This window comes from Paroedura picta, chromosome 10 (assembly GCF_049243985.1).
Source record: "Paroedura picta isolate Pp20150507F chromosome 10, Ppicta_v3.0, whole genome shotgun sequence".
NCBI lineage: Eukaryota > Metazoa > Chordata > Lepidosauria > Squamata > Gekkonidae > Paroedura > Paroedura picta.
The window spans coordinates 52399908-52419057 of record NC_135378.1 but is presented as its reverse complement, the minus strand read 5'-3'; the positions used below and the strand labels follow the sequence as shown (position 1 = coordinate 52419057).

The following is a 19150-nucleotide window of genomic DNA, read 5'->3' as shown; positions in this document are numbered from 1 at the left end:
TCCCTCCAAGCCATTTGTAGCAAATAACAAATCTAGAAATAGTAAGGCAAGGACGGTATATGCCAGCCTCTGACTAAAAAATATATTATCTATTCAGAACTAAACAGCATACAGGATGCGGTTGCCTGACTGTAGGCCTTTTTTCTCAGAAAGATTTTAAAAAGATTAATCAGAAAGATTTAAAAATTATCAATTATTTCATGATTTTTTTGTCTGAGCTTAAAACTATGGCCAAACAGTTTGAGCCAGCTCAAGGCCCAAGAAAACAACTCAACATTTCTGAAGTTACTGACAGTTTTTATTCTTTAACAGACAGCTAAGAGTTGCCATGAAGAAAATTCCACTTTAATTATGACTCACTGCATGAATTTATACACAAGGCATAATCTAGTCAAAGTTTGTAGCGACATATGCATTTATTTACATTCAGCTTTTCTCTCCAATGGGGACCCAGAGCAACTTCCCATGGTTGTCTTCCTCCCCATTTTTTTCTTAATACAACACTGTGAGATAGGATAGACTGAGAGAGGGAGTAACTGACCCAAAGTCACCCAGTTAGTTTCCATGATACAATGGAAATTCAGATCTAGATCTGCCAGTTGCTAGCCGACACTATAACAACAATACCATGGCAGTTCTCACTCCAGGCTTATTTATGTTGCTATCAGTGGGAAGGTTAACCATGTGCCCAGCTCATTTCATTCATTCATTCATTCATTAAAGTTTATTCCACTTATTGAACCAATATGCTCTTGTGTTAATTTTAGATGGATCATGCGTATAGAGCTTATTTTGGGTTAAGATACTTTCCATTGATTTTTTCTCCCTAAATTAATAAAACATTTGGCTTTCACTGGCTCAGCAAACCCTGAGCAAATTACCTCACCTGTCTGTGAATGCTTGGCTTATGGAATAGAGCTAAAGTCGAGGCCTGCTACATATGTCACTTCTCCTACAGGGAGAACACTTCACGTAGATAAAAGCAAGTAACCCAAATAAATTGCAAGACATTCAGCAATGCACGTTCTGAACCACTCAATACAGAATCACAATTTTAATAGAACAGATAGACTCAAGTCCAGTTAGATCTGTCTAAGGGAGCTTTGATCTCAAAAGCTGATACATCAAAGATCTTGTTTGTCTGTAAGGTGTGTCTGGACTTGAATCTAGCTGTTCTACGGCAGACAAACACAGCTACCCTTTGAAATGATAATCTTTATAGAGATTGATCTTTAAAACATTTTAACACGTGAAGCTGCCATATTGGATCAGACCATTCATCTGTCAAGGTCAATAGTTCCATTGTTAGGCAGTGGTTCTCCAGGATCTCAGACAAAGGAGTTTCATACCATTTAGTCTGCATCTTATTTTCTTAAATAGAAACATCTGGGAAAATATTTTCAAGTGCCTTACAAACTTAACTATCATATTGCTTAATCTACCTCTAAACCAGGATAAACTCAAATCAGTTATCTCCTTTTCTTTAACTGGAGATTCCATGGACTGAACATACGGTTTCCTATATGCAAAGCAGATTCTTTTACCATTGGTCTCTCCCCAGACATTTGAATGTCACATGTATTGTTTCATTTGGATGTAATATAATCAATGGAAAATATCTTGTTCAAGGAGAAAATATACCTACATATACCATATTGATGATTATGGACACATAAGCTTGTTACTACATAAAACAATCTATAAATAGGGAATTTCTGTTAGAAGCTGAACCCCTATTTTATTAAAATCAACTTCTTTATATTTTATTAAACTATGCTAAATATCTCTATCAGATAGTATCTTAGAGTCTTTTGGACTGCATGATCATAGTATCACTATATAATTTTCACATTTCATTACCTTTCAAGGCTGTAAGCTGTACATAAAGAAGCTGATTGGCAGTATGCAGTACATGAAACAGTGGTCTGTGCATCTGTTTAAGTGGCACATCAGCTATATATGAGCAAATGTAAACTATACTAGAGTCCATATTTCTTTAAAAATGTATGGCAAAGATGAGCAACAGCTGACCAGGAATAATATCAGGATAATCAATACCCAATGGAAACCCAGCTGCCTAACAGTTTACATAGGAAGACCAAGCAGATTTCTTCTGAAATGGAATGGAGAACAGGAATCCTTGCTGGAAATGTTCGTTCTCCGTGAATGGGCTCCGTTTGTCCAGTGGTTAGGACTATGTGTCCTGGGAGCCTGTGGATGAAGATTAATGGTCCCTGGCAGTGGGGCAAACATAGCAAGCTGCTTCTGCATGCAAAAAAAGGGGGCAGGAGGAAATACTGAAGCCCTTCTTGCGTCATACTGCTATGAACAAAATGGCCTGCATGGCTTCAAAGGTTGATGAACATCTTTCTGTGAGTCTAACTCTAACTCACCTCATGTGTAATGGGACCACAGGGATGTTTGTAAGGATAAAATAGAGGTAAAGTAAACTATACTAGCTGCTTGGTTCCCCATTGGACAGAAGGACAGGCCATACATGGAGTATTTAGATAAACAAAAGAGTAGTCTGCTGAGGAAAAATAAGTATAGCTTCTGCAACAGGAAGCCGTACCTCTTCAACTTTTTGGCATTTTTTGAGAGGTTTAACAAGCACATGGATAAGGATGAGCTGATAGACAGTATATGGTTAGACTTCAGGCTGCCAGGATCCATCTTAGACAGTAGCTCTCCAGGAATTTTCTTACTGCATTATATTACTGTTAAAATATATGTGTAACTCATAGGCCAACAAAACAAGCATAGGCTAAACCACATTTCAAGACTGCCACTGCAGATGTGTTTTCGTCCTGTCTCTGTGCACTCAGCTTAGACCTGTGATCGTTTACCGAAAGCACCCAGGCGAAGCTGACATAAAACGGTGTCTGTCATCCAAAAGAAAACAACTTTATGTTGTGATGCAGGACAATGCAGGAAACTGGAAAGACAGACCAAACAGAGAGGGCAAAGAACATTCTCCCTTTTCATTTTAGAGAAAACGCTCCTCAGAGTTTTTAAATTAAGCAAAGAATGCAAAGGATTCTATCTGATGGCCATTGGGAAGAATGACTTGACTAACACAGCTACTTGCGTGGGGCAGACTGTTGCAGAAGAAAATAAATGGGGCACTTTTGGTTTGCCAACCTCCAAGTGGTACCTGGAGATCTCATGCTATTACCTTTGATCTCCAAACAACTGAGATCAGTTCCCCTGGAGAGAATGGCTGCTTTGAAAGGTGGACACTGTCACATGATATCCTGGTGAGGTCCTTCCACTCCCCAAATCCTTGTCTCCCCAGGCTCTGCTTCCCAAATCTCCAGGCATTCCCAAACTCAGAGCTAGTAGCCTTATCTTAATTCCAAAATGCACATCCATGGACTGCATTCCACTTCTTCACTGCACATCTGTAGAAGTTGGTCTAGTCTGCCAAAGTTTATGGTAAAATGCAATTGTGTTCATCTTTAAGATGCCACAGCACTCCTAATCACCACAAAAAGACCAGCTGAATAGATTTCATTCATTTCCCAAGTAACCAAGAAAAGCCTGCAGGCCTGTTTGAGGAGCAGCTCTTCAACAGCAGTGGCAGCTCTCCTGCCAGTTACTTTCTCCACATTAGCTTATGGATGGCAGCTATATTTGTTGCTTTGTGATCAGTATTTAAACGTTTTATAGAATTTATGATATTCTGTTGCTTTGGGGGGGGGAATTGTTAACTGCTTTGTGTCTGCACCGAGGGAAGAAACAGCCATGACCCAGAAGCCCTTTGCAGACTAATGGAATTCCCATTTAATTTGTTAGCAAGCCATTCATTTGCTCTATGGATGATTGCTGATCATTTTTAGATTTTGAAACAATCTCATTATTAATGAAATTGGGTGTCTAGAATACAGTTACTACAAAGTATTTTTGTAGCTGGAGGGCTATTTGTTTCAACTCTGCAGGCTGCAAACCTCCACTATCTCGTACCTCCTATTTACATATGTCATTGAAGAAGAAGGGTTTGAAGTACTTGTGAAAGGGCAGGCACTAATTGAATCTAATGGGGCATTTTTACAATGCTATTATGGTCTCAGAACATTTGTTGTGTTTTGCCTACATTTGTGCAAGAACACCCCACTCAAGTGAAGGTGATACATCCAGAAACTGGCTCCCTTGATAGGTTTTCTGCCAATCAGGTGCTGCGTACATGAGGCTACATCAATGCGCCCAGAGTCCCTAGCTGCTGAGTACCCATTACGCCGGGGTAGCTAAACTGCAGCCTTCGAGATGTCCAAGGACTACAATTCCCATGAGCCCCTGCCAGCGTTCGCTGGCAGGGGCTCATGGGAATTGTCATCCATGGACATCTGAAGGGCCGCAGTTTAGCTACCCCTGCATTATGTCATCCAGAAGGAAGCATGCAGCTGGAGATGCTTGTCCAAAGGATAATTTCTCATTCAAAGAATAAAGAACTTCGCCCCTCTTTAAAAATGAGAAGGATGGGCAGAGCTGACTGTGCTAGCCCATTGATCAGCTGGTATGTGACTACTGACAGATTCATGCAACCTACTTGAGACTGGATTTTAGTCTACACTAAAGAATGCATGCCAGAAAATATAAACCCGCTTAACAGTACAGTCCTAAAGAAGAGTTACACCCATTTAAGTCCATTAGGCGACAGGCTTAGAAGGGTGAACTGTACTAAGGATTGTATTACAGTTACAGTGACAACAGTGAGAGAATGCCTTGCTGACTTGAAAAGGATACACAGTTTTGCTCGGCTGTTTGTTCATTTCATTGGTCTTTGCTGAGTTGCCGTCTTAGAACCTCAGTTCCTTTTCAGTAAAACGAAGGGGATATTCTCTTTGGAAGTGACTAACATACAGATGTAAATTTACTTTAAGCTGCTGCAAATATATAATATCAAATTGATATCTGGAGTAGCATCATTTGAAAGAGTATACAGGAGCAAGCTACACACGAAGCTGCCTTACACGGATCCATCAAGGTTAAGGTGACCAGATTGTCCCACTTTTGAAGGGACATCTGGGGGCATCTGGCAAATTGTACTTATGTTGCAAGTAAAAAATATATATTACAATACTATTTTTGCATTCTATGTGTTCTATGAAAAAATTTGTTGCTCCATATAGACCAAATTTTTAATCAAGAACCCCCCGGTCAATGGTGTCCCGCTTTACCAATGCTAAAATCTGGTCACCTTAATCAAGGTCCATGCTGTCTGCTTTTCGGTGTTTCAAGGCTGTGGTCTTTTACATCACCTACCACATTGTCCTTCTGCCTAGAGATGTTGTGGACTGAAAGTGGAGCTTTCTGCACCTCAAGCTGAGCAGCAATCCCTCCTCAGAAGCTGAAGCAACCCTGTTGTACATCAGGCCTGATCCATAACTATTAAAAACTATTTTCCGGCCTCAACGCGCCATGGACAGGAAATCACAAAGTGTGGTGTAGCATTCAGAGTGTTATGGAAATCTTTCAGTCATGAAGCTAGGTGGGTTACCCTCGGCCTGTCAACTACTTTTTTTTAAGTCTCTGCTACTGTACAGGTTTGCTGTGAAGATAAAAAGGGAGCAAAGTTGTATGCTGAGTTTCTTGGAAGTAGGGTGAGATACAAATACAAGAGAGAAACAGAGTCAGGATTGAAAGGTTGATCTGTTTATCTTTTAATACACTACGGCTCTATTCCAGAGTTCCTGCATTTCGGCCACTTCCTAGTGATGGTTTTCCTAAGTTTGTTCATAATTAAAATACTCTTAATTGGAATCTATCCCTGTTAATGACCAGGTGGGAAAGTGTGTCTCTCGTTGCACCGGATTGGGAGTCTGGCCAGGAACGCTGTGGCGCTTGTGTGCTCCTCTTCTCTGTCGCGGGTCCTTCCAGCGGGCTGCCCGGGCCTGCCAATCCCGGCTGCTGCCGTCTCCCCTGCTTCCCCGAAGTGAGTGGGCACACCGCCCCCCCCCCTTATCCAGGGAGGAAACGGTTAAGCAACTTCGCGTCCTCCGTCTCTTTTTTTGCCCGGACTCGGGAGGCCGCCTTAGAGTTCTCACATTGGCCGGGGCTCCGCTCGGGCTGGAGGGTTCAGTTGGGGGAGGGAGGGAAGGAGGGCGGGGGGGGGGGTGCTGAGGCGGCGGAGCTGGAGAGCCTGACTCCCAGCCAGCCAGACGGAGGGACGGAGAGCGGAGGCTTCGCGAGGAGTTCTTTCCGCCTTCAAGGCACGGGCCCGGGACCCCTCCACGGTACAGTCGGCGCCGGGCTCTTTCCGTGGGCGCAAGACCGGGCGGGGTCGTGGGGGGCCGGGACGGCGCGTGAGGCTCGGGCGCTGGGTTCGGCCGGCTGCAGCAGCTGCCGTCTTGGCTGGAGAGAAAGCGCGCTGGACTTGGGGCACCGCTCCCTGGCCGGCACACTGACGCTCCGATGGGGCAGGAGACGAGCAGGCGGACCGTCCCCGATCCCTCCCGAGGAAACGGAGCGGGCTGGGCTGGGCTTTGTCTGTGCAGTCTGCCCGCATGCGGGAGCCCCGAGAACGCCCCCCCCCCCCCGCCTTGAGTGAAAACCGCCGCCGGGATCTCGGGTCGGGGGGCGCATAACCCTTTCCCCTCTGGCCCTTCGTCCGCTCCCTCCCCCCCCCCCCCCCGGATTCTTCCCCATTGCGGGAGGGCTTGGAGGAGTCGAAGAGACAGCGGCAGAGATGGTGCAAGCTAAAACAGTCTGTGGAATGAATGGATCCTGCTTAGTAAACCCTAGTTTAGCCCAGAGTCCTGGACAACTTGTATAGAGAAGGGTCCTCACAACTTCTTAGACTGCTCTTTTGTGGGTCTCTTGGTCAACGGACTTCAGCTCCATGCGCATCAAGTTATCCTAACCAGCTTGACTCCCCCCTCCCCCCAGGAAGTAAATCCCACTTGACCGCCTTCCAAAACTAACATCACTAGAGATTAGTCTGGCTAAGATCAATTATAAATAGTTCATCTTCATGTGGGAAAAAATATCCTTTGCATTTTAAGTAATGGAATAGAACATGGTCACAACTCATTCGAATGCTGTTGGTTTCAGGGTTGTTGATTTGGCCTGTTTTCTTAGACAAAAATCCTATTGTATTGAATGAGACTCACTCCCTTGTACATAAGGTTGCAAACATGCAATCTGAGCCTATGCATACATAGAAGTATGTTCCACGTATGTGCATTTGGTTGTAATTAATTCCCCCCCACCAAGTTGCGATCACTTTTTTAGGGTCAGATAGCTAGCCTCATTGAACTGGGAAGAATCCTATTTATAATGCACAGAAAGTTACGGTTGATTTAGAGCCACTCAAAATCACTTTAAATTCATTGAGCATAGAAATTTGAGAAAATCTCAGCATCCATGTGAAATTTGGATCATGGTAAAAACCTGACATTACCTTCCCTGTTCAAACACAGCCAGAGGAGCAAATGGGGTCTGTGGATATTGTTGACTGAAGTAGAAGCTGGTGCATGGTGTGCAGAAAGGGAGATGTAGGGGGTACAGAAGAAGGGGAAAACATGACAGAAGCAGGAATTGTAGGGATTAAACAAGAGTATGGGCTCTGTAACTTGCTTGGAAGATAGCATTCTGGTAGCTCTGGATCACGTTTAAATCCCCACATCTGGCTTTTAGAGTTAGCTGATTTCACTGTTTTTATGCCCTACTCTGTAATGACTATCTAGATGTATTGAGCCAGAGTGATTAAAGCCTTATTAAGGGAAGGTTAGCAAATTTATTAGAAATTTTTGCTCACTTTTCTCCCCAATGGGGACCCAACACAGTTTAAATTGTTATCCCCTTCTCCATTTTATCCTCACAACTGGAGTCTTTTCAGTTAAGTTAGGCTGAGAACTCGCTACAAGTCACCCAGCGAGCTTGCTTCCTTGTTAGAATAGGAATTCACACCTGACCCTCCCACTTCCTAGTCCACCAGTCTAACCATTATGCCACACAGCCTCAAAACAGTTTAGGTTCCCATTATTTAAGGCACAACTTTTTCCCCCAAAGAAGCTAACACAAAAAGAACTCCTGAGTCTTTAATACTTTCTATTCTCTGCTATAACTTTAAGTGTTTACATGTGTGGCTAGTGCCCTGTGATCCCCAAATGCATACTTATAGGATTTCTGAGCTATCAGGGGTAATCAAACTGCAGCCCTCCAGATGTCCATGGACTACAATTCCCATGAGCCCCTGCCAGCATTCATGAATGCTAGCAGGGGCTCATCTGGAGGGCCGCAGTTTGACTACCCCTGATTTATACTGAAATTGTTCTTGTTATTTTAATGTTTATTATCATGGGACTTGGGAATTGGACAGTTTTCCTGTTGATTCTTAGTGGCTGCCAGGTCAGAATATGGCACTGATTTGGAGAGGGTAAAATTTCTGCCCTGGAGCATATGCTTTGCAGCCACAAGGTCTAGGGTTCAATGCCTGCTAGAGGCTCCAAGATGAGAGATCTATCACAGGCTTTGCAGAACTTTTTTGGCACAATCTATATTGAAATCAAGGACACATGGATCCCAATCCTATGTATGTTCAAATTTGAAGTAAGTCCCACTAAATTCAATGAGGTAAACCCAAGTAAAGTGCATTTTGGATTGTGTCTTGAGCTTCCCATCAATATACTCGGCAACATTTATTTACTGCACATATTCTGCCTTTCTTCCCCAGAACTCAGGGTTATCACTGATCCATCGATCATTGTTACTATTGATCATGCTCTGGATAAGGCAGAGAAGAACAGGAAATAACCTATGCGGTTATAGTTGACACGTCAATGTTTCGGTTATTAGCAAAGTTATTGTTACTGGATGTTATTGTTATTGCAGTTAGTGCTGTTGTTATTATCTTATGTTATTGCTGAACCGTATTGTGCCTGTCTTATAACTTTTATGTTATCTGTAAACTGCCTTGAATCTCAAAGGAGGGCGATATATAACTATAATAACTAACTTATAATGGAAACAAGAAAGATGATGCATAAGAAAGGAACTGAGTCACTGGTGGGATCTAATCAAGTTTTTTTTTACTTTGAGTCTTTTTGGCACATAATAGCTGTTTTAACTTTTACTCTTGAAGAAAATGGTTTTAGACATTTCCGTTTTTTTAAAAATAAATCTAACATTGTTTTAAAGAAAAATAGGACAACTGAGTTTTCAAACAGAGAAGTTTTCATGTCAATATATATTCTGTGTATTTTATTAAAGGTATATAATTTTTGTCCCTAAGCACTTTTCATTGAACATATTTTATGGAAATTGGTGCCATTTACTTCCAGATATCATGCTTAGTTGAGGATTGAGGATGGATTTAGGATTCGAGGTTTGACATACTGATTGTAAGCAGACGTCTATGGGAGTGTTGCGTTGCCTTTATTGGAACAAATTTCTAAATGCTCTACCATTAAGTTTGTAGCATTGTATTGGGATTACACATCATGGTTCTAATCATTGCGTCTGTGAAATTAATTGAGATTTTAAATGTTTGTGTATCTGTAGCTCATTTAATGGACACGAATAATTACAATTTTAAATTTATGATTTCTTGAAAGCAGCGTGTGAAACTTAGAAGTGAATCTACTTAAAATCAAAATATTATTCCTATTCATGAACTAGACAACTACTTTTAAAAGATAAATTTTAAGTTCCAATGTTCCAGTGTAAATATCTTGGTTGTTTCTCTTTGTAGGTGAAATAAATACAACAGATTCTATTTAAAATATTGATTTCTAGTGTTGAAGATTTGAGGATGGAAGCCTTTCATCTTGGGATTATATTGACGCTTTTAATACCTGGATTGGTCTTCAGTGATGATCTCAATGGACAATATGCAAATCTGACTGACTCTGGAAACTATTTCACAACTTACTCTGGAATAGAACCTGGATTAGTTTTTGCTACCAGTGAACCCAGTCAATCGATACAGCAAAACAAAACAATTCTTTGCGAACAGCGTACTAAATTTAATACTGCTTTCAAATATATCAACACGGTACTATCCTGTGCCATTTTCATCATTGGCATGGTTGGGAACGTAACTCTGTTAAGGATTATCTACCAGAACAAATGTATGAGGAATGGTCCCAACGCGCTAATAGCTAGCCTAGCGTTAGGAGACCTCATCTACATAATCATTGACATCCCGATTACAACCTATAAGGTAAAAAAAGCTACAGTATGCATTTTATCAATTTTGTCACAAAATTTCAAATCGTTGTTGCACAGCTGAGGGGAGGTAGTGCGGGATTGGGGATTGTGGTGACAGCTGTGCCATGGGATCGCCGAGAGTTGGACACAACTGAATGGATGACAGTGACAATAACAAAAAATATGCGCTTATCATCTGTATCAATAAACTGCCCTAAATGCATGTATGCCGATCTGAGAGCTGATTAACATAGATGTGTATGTTACACCTCTTACAGCTTTGAATGTTCCAAATTGAACAAGTGATTTGCCTCCTTTGGGGAAAAAATCATTATTTTTGAAGTGACATGAAACTTGATCCATAGCATTGGATCTACGGCAGGTTTACATATACAGATGCCAGGCATAAATTGAAGTTTCAGTCATCAGAGTATTAATTAATTTATATTATATATATAAAATCTCCCCAGCACTGGGGGTAGAGGTATTACTCTCCAGGTCATGTCGAGAGATCTCCTGCTATTACAGTTAATCTCCAGATGACCCAAGATGAGTTCCCCTGGAGAAAATGGCTGGAGGATTGGTGCTATGGCATTCTACCCTTCCTCCCCAGGCTCCATTCCCCATTGGGGAGGAAATGCTTGTCAGTGGGTACTGGGTTATTTCGTTGAAGGAGAGCAGTACAAGCTTGAAATAGAGATAACGTGGCCAGCAATGTGTGCCCAATTTAAAAAGCACATAGTCATGCAGCACATACAATTAAAAAAAATACCACAAGAGAGAGGCATGAAATGCTAAGAAATTTTTTGCCTACTTTGTGATAGAATAAAGAAACTTTGAGTCCTGTGCCAGCTTAAAGACTAGTGAATTTATTGAAGCAGAAGACACAAGGTTGCAGAACATTAGTGCGATTCCCACTCTGGAGTGTGTTTTTATCCATTTGGCATCACTTTCTGCATTCACAGTATTCTGGCCTGGGCCTTTTATCTGAGAAAAAGTGATTTTTAAAATTATGCACGGGGTGAAGAAGGTTGAGTTTTTTTCTCCTTCTTCTGTGAAACTCAGGAATACCCACTGAAGTTGATGGGCAATAGATTCAGGATGAACAAAAGAAAATACTTCTTTATTCAACAAGTCATTAATTGGTATAATATATTGCCAGTGGATGTAATGACAGCCACAATCATGCATTTTTAAGAGGGGATTAGAAGGATTCATGGAGGATAGTGGCTACTTGCCATGGTGTCTAAGGGCAAACAGAGATAATGCAATCAACTTTTTCCCTACTGAACTCAATGACCCTTCTACTAGCAGTCTTTTGAAAGCAAACTGTTATGAAGTGAGTACAGACAGTCCTTTAGAAATACTTAAAGTAGTTCCCCTGACTATGATCTGAGATGTTGACATCCGAGAACCAAGCATCATGGTAAATTATCTTCTTTGGGTTCTCACAGTGTACTTTTTTTTTTTAAGGGTATGCTTTATAGATGTAGAAAACAGCTTTTATACAGCAGAAAGTACATGAATGACGCTTGAAAAGATTATAAGTAACAAGCTGTATGTAGACTTCCTAATGACATTTAAAAATCATACAAATGGAATGTTCTGAGCCTTTCTGCCTTGTTTATTACTTTTCCAGTGTTGGGGTGAAAACTCATGTTTATAAAAAGAAGAAATCTTCAAGAATTTGTGGCTGTCTGGTCTGAATTCCAGAAGCAGAACCTTGAAATATGAAAAGTTTCTGATTCCAAGATAAGAATGTGCGGTCAGAATTCTCCTGTGCCAGGCATTTAAATTGTCTGGCAAGATCAGCTACAAAGCTGTTGTGTGGCTTTAGCGTACTTATCAGGAGCCCTATCTTAATTGGGAAGATTTGGAAGGAGAAACTTGGCTCCATCTGTTTGGCCACTGTCACCCTGTTCTACCCGCCTCATGTGTTTCTTGTGTTCTGACTGGCCCCTCTCCTAGTTTGGAGACCTTGTGGAAATTTCTTATCTGGCACCTGAATATATTAGGCTTTCCAGGAAAGTATGTCTGTGACTATGCAGGCTGTGGGCCAGCTATGGGGATCTGATCATTAATCTGAATTCCATAAAACCTACTGCACTAAGTCCACCTGCTCAAATATAATTGTTGTTACGTTGTTAGTTGTGAAGTCGTGTCTGACCCATCACGAACCCATCCTCCAAGCCTTCCTGTCCTGTACCATTCCCCGGAGTCCATTTAAGCTCACACCAACTGCTTCAGTGACTCTATCCAGCCACCTCATTCTCTGTCGTCCCGTTCTTATTTTGCCCTCAATCACTCCCAGCATTAGGCTCTTCTCCAAGGAATCCTTCCTTCTCATGAGTTGGTCAAAGTATTTGAGTTTCATCTTCAGGATCTGGCCTTCTAAAGAGCAGTCCGGGCTGATCTCCTCTAGGACTGACCAGTTTGTTCGCCTTGCAGTCCAAGGGACTCGCAAGAGTCTTCTCCAGCACCAGAGTTCAAAAGCCTCAATTCTTTGACACTCTGCCTTCCTTATGGTCCAGCTTTCACAGCCATACATTGCAACTGGGAAGACCATAGCCTTGACTAGACACACTTTTGTTGGCAGGTGATGTCTAGATTTGCCATAGCTTTCCTCCCCAGGAGCAAGCATCTTTTAATTTCTTTGCTGCAGTCCCCATCTGCAGTGATCTTGGAGCCCTGGAAAATAAAATCTGTCACTACTTCCATTTCTTCTCCATCTATTTGCCAGGAATTGAGAGGGCTGGATGCCATGATCCTAGTTTTCTTGATGTTGAGTTTCAAGCCAACTTTTGCACTCTCCTCCTTCACCTGCATCAAGAGGCTCTTTAGTTCCTTTTCGCTTTCTGCCATTAGAGTGGTATCACCTGCATATCTGAGATTGTTGATATTTCTCCCTGTAATCTTAATCCCAATTTGTGACTCATCTAACCCCATCTTTCTCATGATGTGCCCCGCATATAAATTAAATACCCAAGTCTAATCCAGTGAATACAGATTTCATATCTGGTTACAAGTCAAAGTTGGATGTTAGTACTATGCAAAAGGAAAATAAAGCAACTGACTAAAAATCAGACTAGAGTATGATTCCAGCCAGCTATTTTGCTGGTGAAACAGGTCTTGACCAATGAAAAAGTATGTTCTGGGGATCATGTTACTTAAGATTACAAAAACCATGTGAGGTGAAAGCCATAGTAAAGCGGAAACTGAGTTGGAGTGGAAAAAAACCCCTCTCATGGTCCAGTCCAAGGGGTTCACATGTTTTAACACAAAGTGGTCATCTACTGTGTGAACCAAGTGAAAACCATTTCCAGAAGCTGGCAAGTCACTTCTCAGCCACTGCTGAGCTGGTTGCCTTAGCCCTGGATTAGGGAATTGTGAGTGGCAGTCACTGTGAGTTCTGTCTGGACAGGATGTGTGGGAATGGTGGGAGGCTATTCTTGTTTTATATCCATCCCTTCATGGGCTGTGGGCAGTCAGGGTCCATCACAGAACACCTGACCTGTTGCCCATTGTCCAAGACCACTGAGTATAACCAAAGTCTGGATTTGTACTTGTACAAGTGCTGAAATGAAATGCACACCATGTTCTCAGAATTGCTGCACATTGGTAAGACATAGCACTGCCACTTGCCTTATATCAGAGCACTGGCACTTATGATCTTGTGGTAAAATAGATTTTTAAATCACACTTAGAAGCAGCCACCTTGGAAGATAACTTGAGTGTCATATGCTGACATCATTCCATAAAGAAGGACTCTGACACAGGGAGGTTATGCATCAACTTGCCACAGTTTGAGTCATGGCTTCACAGATCATGGGTATTGGTAATTCCTTTCTCTTCAAAGAAACATTTTGTGTTTACTTACATGCCACTGGAAATTAGAGTTCAATTTGTATTATTTTATTTGATTGCGATGGAACCTAACAACAAATTAGGTTATTTTTGCATTTAACATTTCTAATTTGCTTTTTTCTTTAGCTACATGCTGAAAGCTGGCCTTTTCCAAACACGACTTTTGGGTATTTTCTTTGCAAATGTGTTCCTTTTATACAAAAGGCATCTGTAGGAATCACAGTCCTTAATCTCTGTGCCTTAAGCGTGGACAGGTGAGTACCATATTCTGTTAACACTTTTCTCTAGAACAAGAATAGTTTTGAATACAAAAAGAACACTGATTTGCTTAACAGTAAAACAAATAACACATGTTTTTGTTCATGTGTTCAGAAAGTTACATAACTGGCCACTATTTTTTTCAAAATTTTGCCTAAATTAACACTACCATGGAAGCGGTAGTAATATAGTGGTAAGGGCAATGTGGGAGGAGAAAGAGGCGTGGCGAGTTGGGATAAAAACTCGAAGGGGCCAACCAGGAGCCGCAAAGTGGCTCCTGGTTGGCCCCTCCAAGTGTCAGTCTGGGAGGTGAGGGGGCTGGGGGAAGAGCCTTTGCCGCCAGGAAAGGAGCAGAACCACGGCGTCGAAGATGCAGCAGCCCTGCTCCTTTCCTGGCGCCAAAGCCAGGACATTGGGGGGGAGGGGGGAGGAAAGGCTTTGCCACAGCGAAAGGAGCAGGCCTGCTGCGTCAGAGATGTGGCGGGCCTGCTCCTTTTGCTACCCGGAAGCAGGGACCTCAGGGGGGGGGGCTTCCTCGTGGCGACAGGAGCAGGCCCGCTGCAGCGGAGATGTACCAGGTCTGCTCCTTTCGCCACACCGAAGCCGGGACCTCGGGGGAGGGGGGGGAGGGCTTTGGTACAGCGGCCCCAACAGAAGCCCTGCAAGGCCACCGTGCCAGCAGCGCCCAGCCTAGCATGCATTGTATTAGAAAATACAATGGGCTTTACCTCTATTCTACACTATGTTGGAAAGATCAGGACATCTTAATTGATGCATAGCTAATGCTAAATTTCTTAACTTTTTTTTTTTTGCTTGTTTTCTGGGATTGCAAAAGGGTATTGTAGGTATGATTAATTTATTTTCTAGGTTCAGAGGCGCAGTGCTTGCCTGTCATTTCTGAGACCGAGGGCGAAGAAGTTCTTTTCAGTCATTTAGCAATAAGATGTTCTGCTTTCCAAATCATTCTGAATTAAGAAAATGATTCAGACTGAATAAGAGCCTGACACATCTTCCAGGCCAGCGAGTGACTGGAGACTGCTGTAGATGGGTGGGGGATATTTCTCTGTCAGAATGTAATGGGAGGAGTCCATTGGCCCAGATGTTGCCAAAATAATTTTATGAGACTGTAAAGTAAATCAGTCAAAACCAATCATTTTTATAGAAGGGAATATTTATTGGAAATGTGTGAGAAAATAGTTGAGTTTTGGGTCACAGTGGTCTCAAACCGCTCCCACACTACTGTTATAATAGTAAATGATACCCAAGTCTCGATCTAATCAGTATATGATTATAAAGATCATGTATTTTTCTTTCCTCATGAAGCACAGCGGTTGTATCTCAAGAGGTCTTATTGTTACCCATAGTGATTACAGGATTCTAGATTCTGTAAAAGTATGAGCTAGTCCCCTTTAAATTAGTTAATAGTTAGAAGACATACAAAGCTGTTCTAGATATAGCTTAACCTCAGTTTTTTGTTTAATGAAAGAATTGTACTGAGCCTTGCTCTCCTTCAGGCACACCTTCAATAGTGTGGAGACTATATCAGCACATCATCGTCTCACTGATGACCTAACTAGATGTTATAGTGTCTACAGGTCTGATCTTTTAGACATGAACATTTTAGAAGTACCATTTTAGAGGTGAAAGGCCATTTAAAAATGCTGTGAGAGACCAAAATGCATCAGGCCAGTAGTATAGTATGACCAGGCAATCTTGTTGCTCCTTGCACCTATTCAAGTGCCAAAATTGTCCTTTACTGGCACTGGAAAAGGTGTGTGCGTCGGGAGGGAGATTGTCTGGTCTTGCTGCTCTGTGGTCCCAATCAGGATTGGAATCTCATGGTATTTTTAAATTCTCTCAGTTCATCTCTAAAATGGTAGTAGCATCCACAGGTTGGAATCACAAGCACTGTAATATCTAGTTTGGCCCAGGGGTTGACCCTATAGAGGCCTGGAGAAATAGCAGCTTACTTGAGGTTTATCTTTACTGACCTTACAGGTTGTTGCATTTATATTGGTGTGTCTGATGTCTGCAGAAAAACCCATGCAGACATTCCACTTTGAATGAATGACTGAGCTGAAATAAGTATCACATTGCATAGATTTCTTTTCTCAATAATGGGAAAATCTATTTGTCCCTAAGAACCTGAAAACAAAAATTGGATTAAATACAAGACAGGGAGATCAGAGGCCAGTGGATACATTGCATTTTTTAAAAAACTTGTAAAGTGACAATATGTTGTATGTTTAAATATTCCTTTCTGACCATGTCTATCACACAGATACATGGGACAGAAGGTCAATACTAGCAGATGGTCTCTGCTGAGTACACAGAGTTAGAGATGGGCAGAAACCGATTCATTAGCCTAATTTCAGCACAAACTTGGCCTGGTTCATAGCCCCCCTAACCAACGTTCAGGGAAGGCACTTTCCCCAAGCATTTACTGGACTTTTGTCCAGTTTCATTTCATGGTTTGTGCCTTTTAAACCTGTCAGTTGAGCAGGGAAGAGCCACCTATCAACTGTTAAACTGAAATTACTGTAAGTCATTTAACCCATCTGTTTGCTCCCCATTCCTTTGCACCTGGCTCCGCTGTAGGCTACCACCAATGCAAAACCTAATGGATTGGCGGGTCTGCCCATCAGCTGTTAGGTTTAAATGTGCCCTTCCTTATTTGGAGTTGCATATAATGTTTGCTGTTGTGTAGCATTTGAACAGGTCCTGATCCATGTGGTGTTATTCCATTCTGTTGTCTTGGTTGTGCTGTTTGCCACTATATATCCTGAGTGATAACTATTGGATGCAGTCAGACAACCCTTTCATCAGTCTATTTGTGTCATAATAAATGGTCATCTGAGTCTATGCATTATTGCAACCTGATAGTCAAGTACAATTCATATGTTGTGAAGAACCTTGAAATGTGCATATAACCTTTCCTCAAATGTTCTGACTTCTGATAATGTATGAAAGCTTGTGTGTTTATGTTTCTGTGCTTATATAGGTACCGAGCAGTTGCCTCTTGGAGTCGTGTTCAGGGCATTGGAGTCCCCTTGATTACCGCTATTGAAATCATTGTCATTTGGATCCTTTCTTTTTTCTTGGCGATCCCAGAAGCACTTAGTTTTACTACTGTGTCTTTTGAGTACAGACGAAAATTCTATGTTGCCTGCATGCTCAAGCCTACTAACACATTTTTGGAGGTATGTTTCAAAGTAGAGCAATAGTTATTTTTCCTTTAGTGGGGGGACCAGTTGGGAGGAAGGCAGAGTTGTGGAAGGTTATTGAGTTGTAAAAGAAATGAAAGTCCATTTGGGGGATTGGAACATGGTATTGACTCAGCTCAGCATCCAGGATGCCCATTTATCAGTGAAAAGGGGGAGAAATACTGTGAGGGTTTTTGAAAAAAAATTCTGCAAGATCTTGCTTATACAGAAAAGTGATGCAAAGCTACAGTAGACTCTCCCCAATCCTCTTCTGCAATCTTTGCATCTCTTCATCCTTTCTCCTAAATGTACCTGATTGGAAGCAGCATTGATGTTATAGTCTTATCCTCACTTTCTTCAAAAGTAAGGGAAGATTGGGGGGACAAAATTGCCATGGAAAGAGCCATGACCCATCTCCCACCATACATCCCCAGTAGAGGGTCTGTCAGTGACTGCCGTGTCACTCGTCCACAGAACTGCCAACTTTGGATTGGGAAAATTCTGTAAATTGGTGGTACTGCCTGTGGAGGGTCAAGTTTATGAAGAGAGATGGTTCAGTTGGGATGTTCATTCTACAGGAGAAACTTAAACCCTACAGTATGCTCCCTCTGTAGACACTTCAAGATTTCCATTGCCCTTAGACTCTGCTGTCCACTCTCTGAAGTTGCAATTTTCTCTTGGGCATTGATCTTCTGGAGAACACCAGAGTCCACCTTGAGTTTGGTAACTCAAGGCCATCTACCCACTAAGACTTTTCTTGGTGGCTAGAATTGCCAATCCATCCCTATTCAAGTTTTCCCAAGAGCCATAAACTGGATGAAAGGAACATCTGGGCAAAGTAATTCTCTGGGATTCCCAAGAATATCTGTTAGACTCAGGAGTTCTGGCATCCACATTTCCCATGGCTTCCTTGAAAATAACATGCTGCTGTTTTGGCATTTGGCAGGAAAAGGAGTAAAAAAACTAGGATTTCATCACAGTATTGCCATCAGGTAACTTTAGGAAAGAGAAGTGGATGCTGAGGCATCCAGGGGGAGATAATGAGAGGCTGGACTGGCTACCCACAATTCAAGTATAGGATTAAATTCTTAAAGCACAGGCTTATCTTGCCGTAGGGTGAGCATCTTTAGTCGGAGCTCACATTTAGAGCTCTCCCAGTTCATACACTGTCAGCACTGCTAGTAATATTAGCTATATTTACAAACATACCCATAGAGTGTAATGGAGACAAATACATTCCTATAGACCAGGCTTTCTCGACCAGGGTTTCATGAAATTTCTTGGCGGTCCCGGAAGGTTTCCTGAATGGGTGGGAGTTACTTACATTTTTATATTTTTAAAAAATCTGTTAAATATTTATTGGGTGATATGACCATATATGATCATGCTGACCCATCTGTGCCCCCCCTCAAAATGGCCAATGATGGATCTAGAGGGGGTGGGGAGGGGAGAGCCCCCAAGAGGGTGTGTGTCCACAGCTATGCTTCCCAACCATATCCTGCACAATTGTCCCACTCCTGGGGTTTCTCAAAGCCTGAAGAATGTATACAATGGTAAAAACGTTGAGAAACACTGCTATAGACAGATAGGACAGCCATGAATGCTGCATTAAGTTCCCCGAGGAAAACTTTGCACCTCTCGAGATGCTACAGTTTCATCCACCACACAGCTTTCCC

General features: G+C 42.1%; 2 protein-coding genes across 4 annotated transcripts in view; one reads left to right on the top strand and one right to left on the bottom strand.

Moving 5' to 3' along the window:
• TTC29 (tetratricopeptide repeat domain 29) overlaps nt 1-19150 on the bottom strand; it is a 358212-nt gene that overhangs the window by 311233 nt on the left and 27829 nt on the right. The window lies entirely within an intron of this gene.
• Nucleotides 6103-19150, top strand: part of EDNRA (endothelin receptor type A) — a 29049-nt gene continuing 16001 nt past the window's right edge. Inside the window, exons 1-4 of one of the 2 annotated variants that reach the window (XM_077300159.1) lie at nt 6103-6233; nt 9692-10162; nt 14140-14267; nt 17273-17471. In XM_077300159.1, the coding sequence (XP_077156274.1) occupies nt 9752-10162; nt 14140-14267; nt 17273-17471 (738 nt within the window). In that variant the 5' untranslated portion in view covers nt 6103-6233; nt 9692-9751. Of the gene's footprint in view, nt 6234-8395; nt 8551-9691; nt 10163-14139; nt 14268-17272; nt 17472-19150 lie in introns of those variants that run through there. The other variant, XM_077300160.1, reaches the window with a different exon arrangement.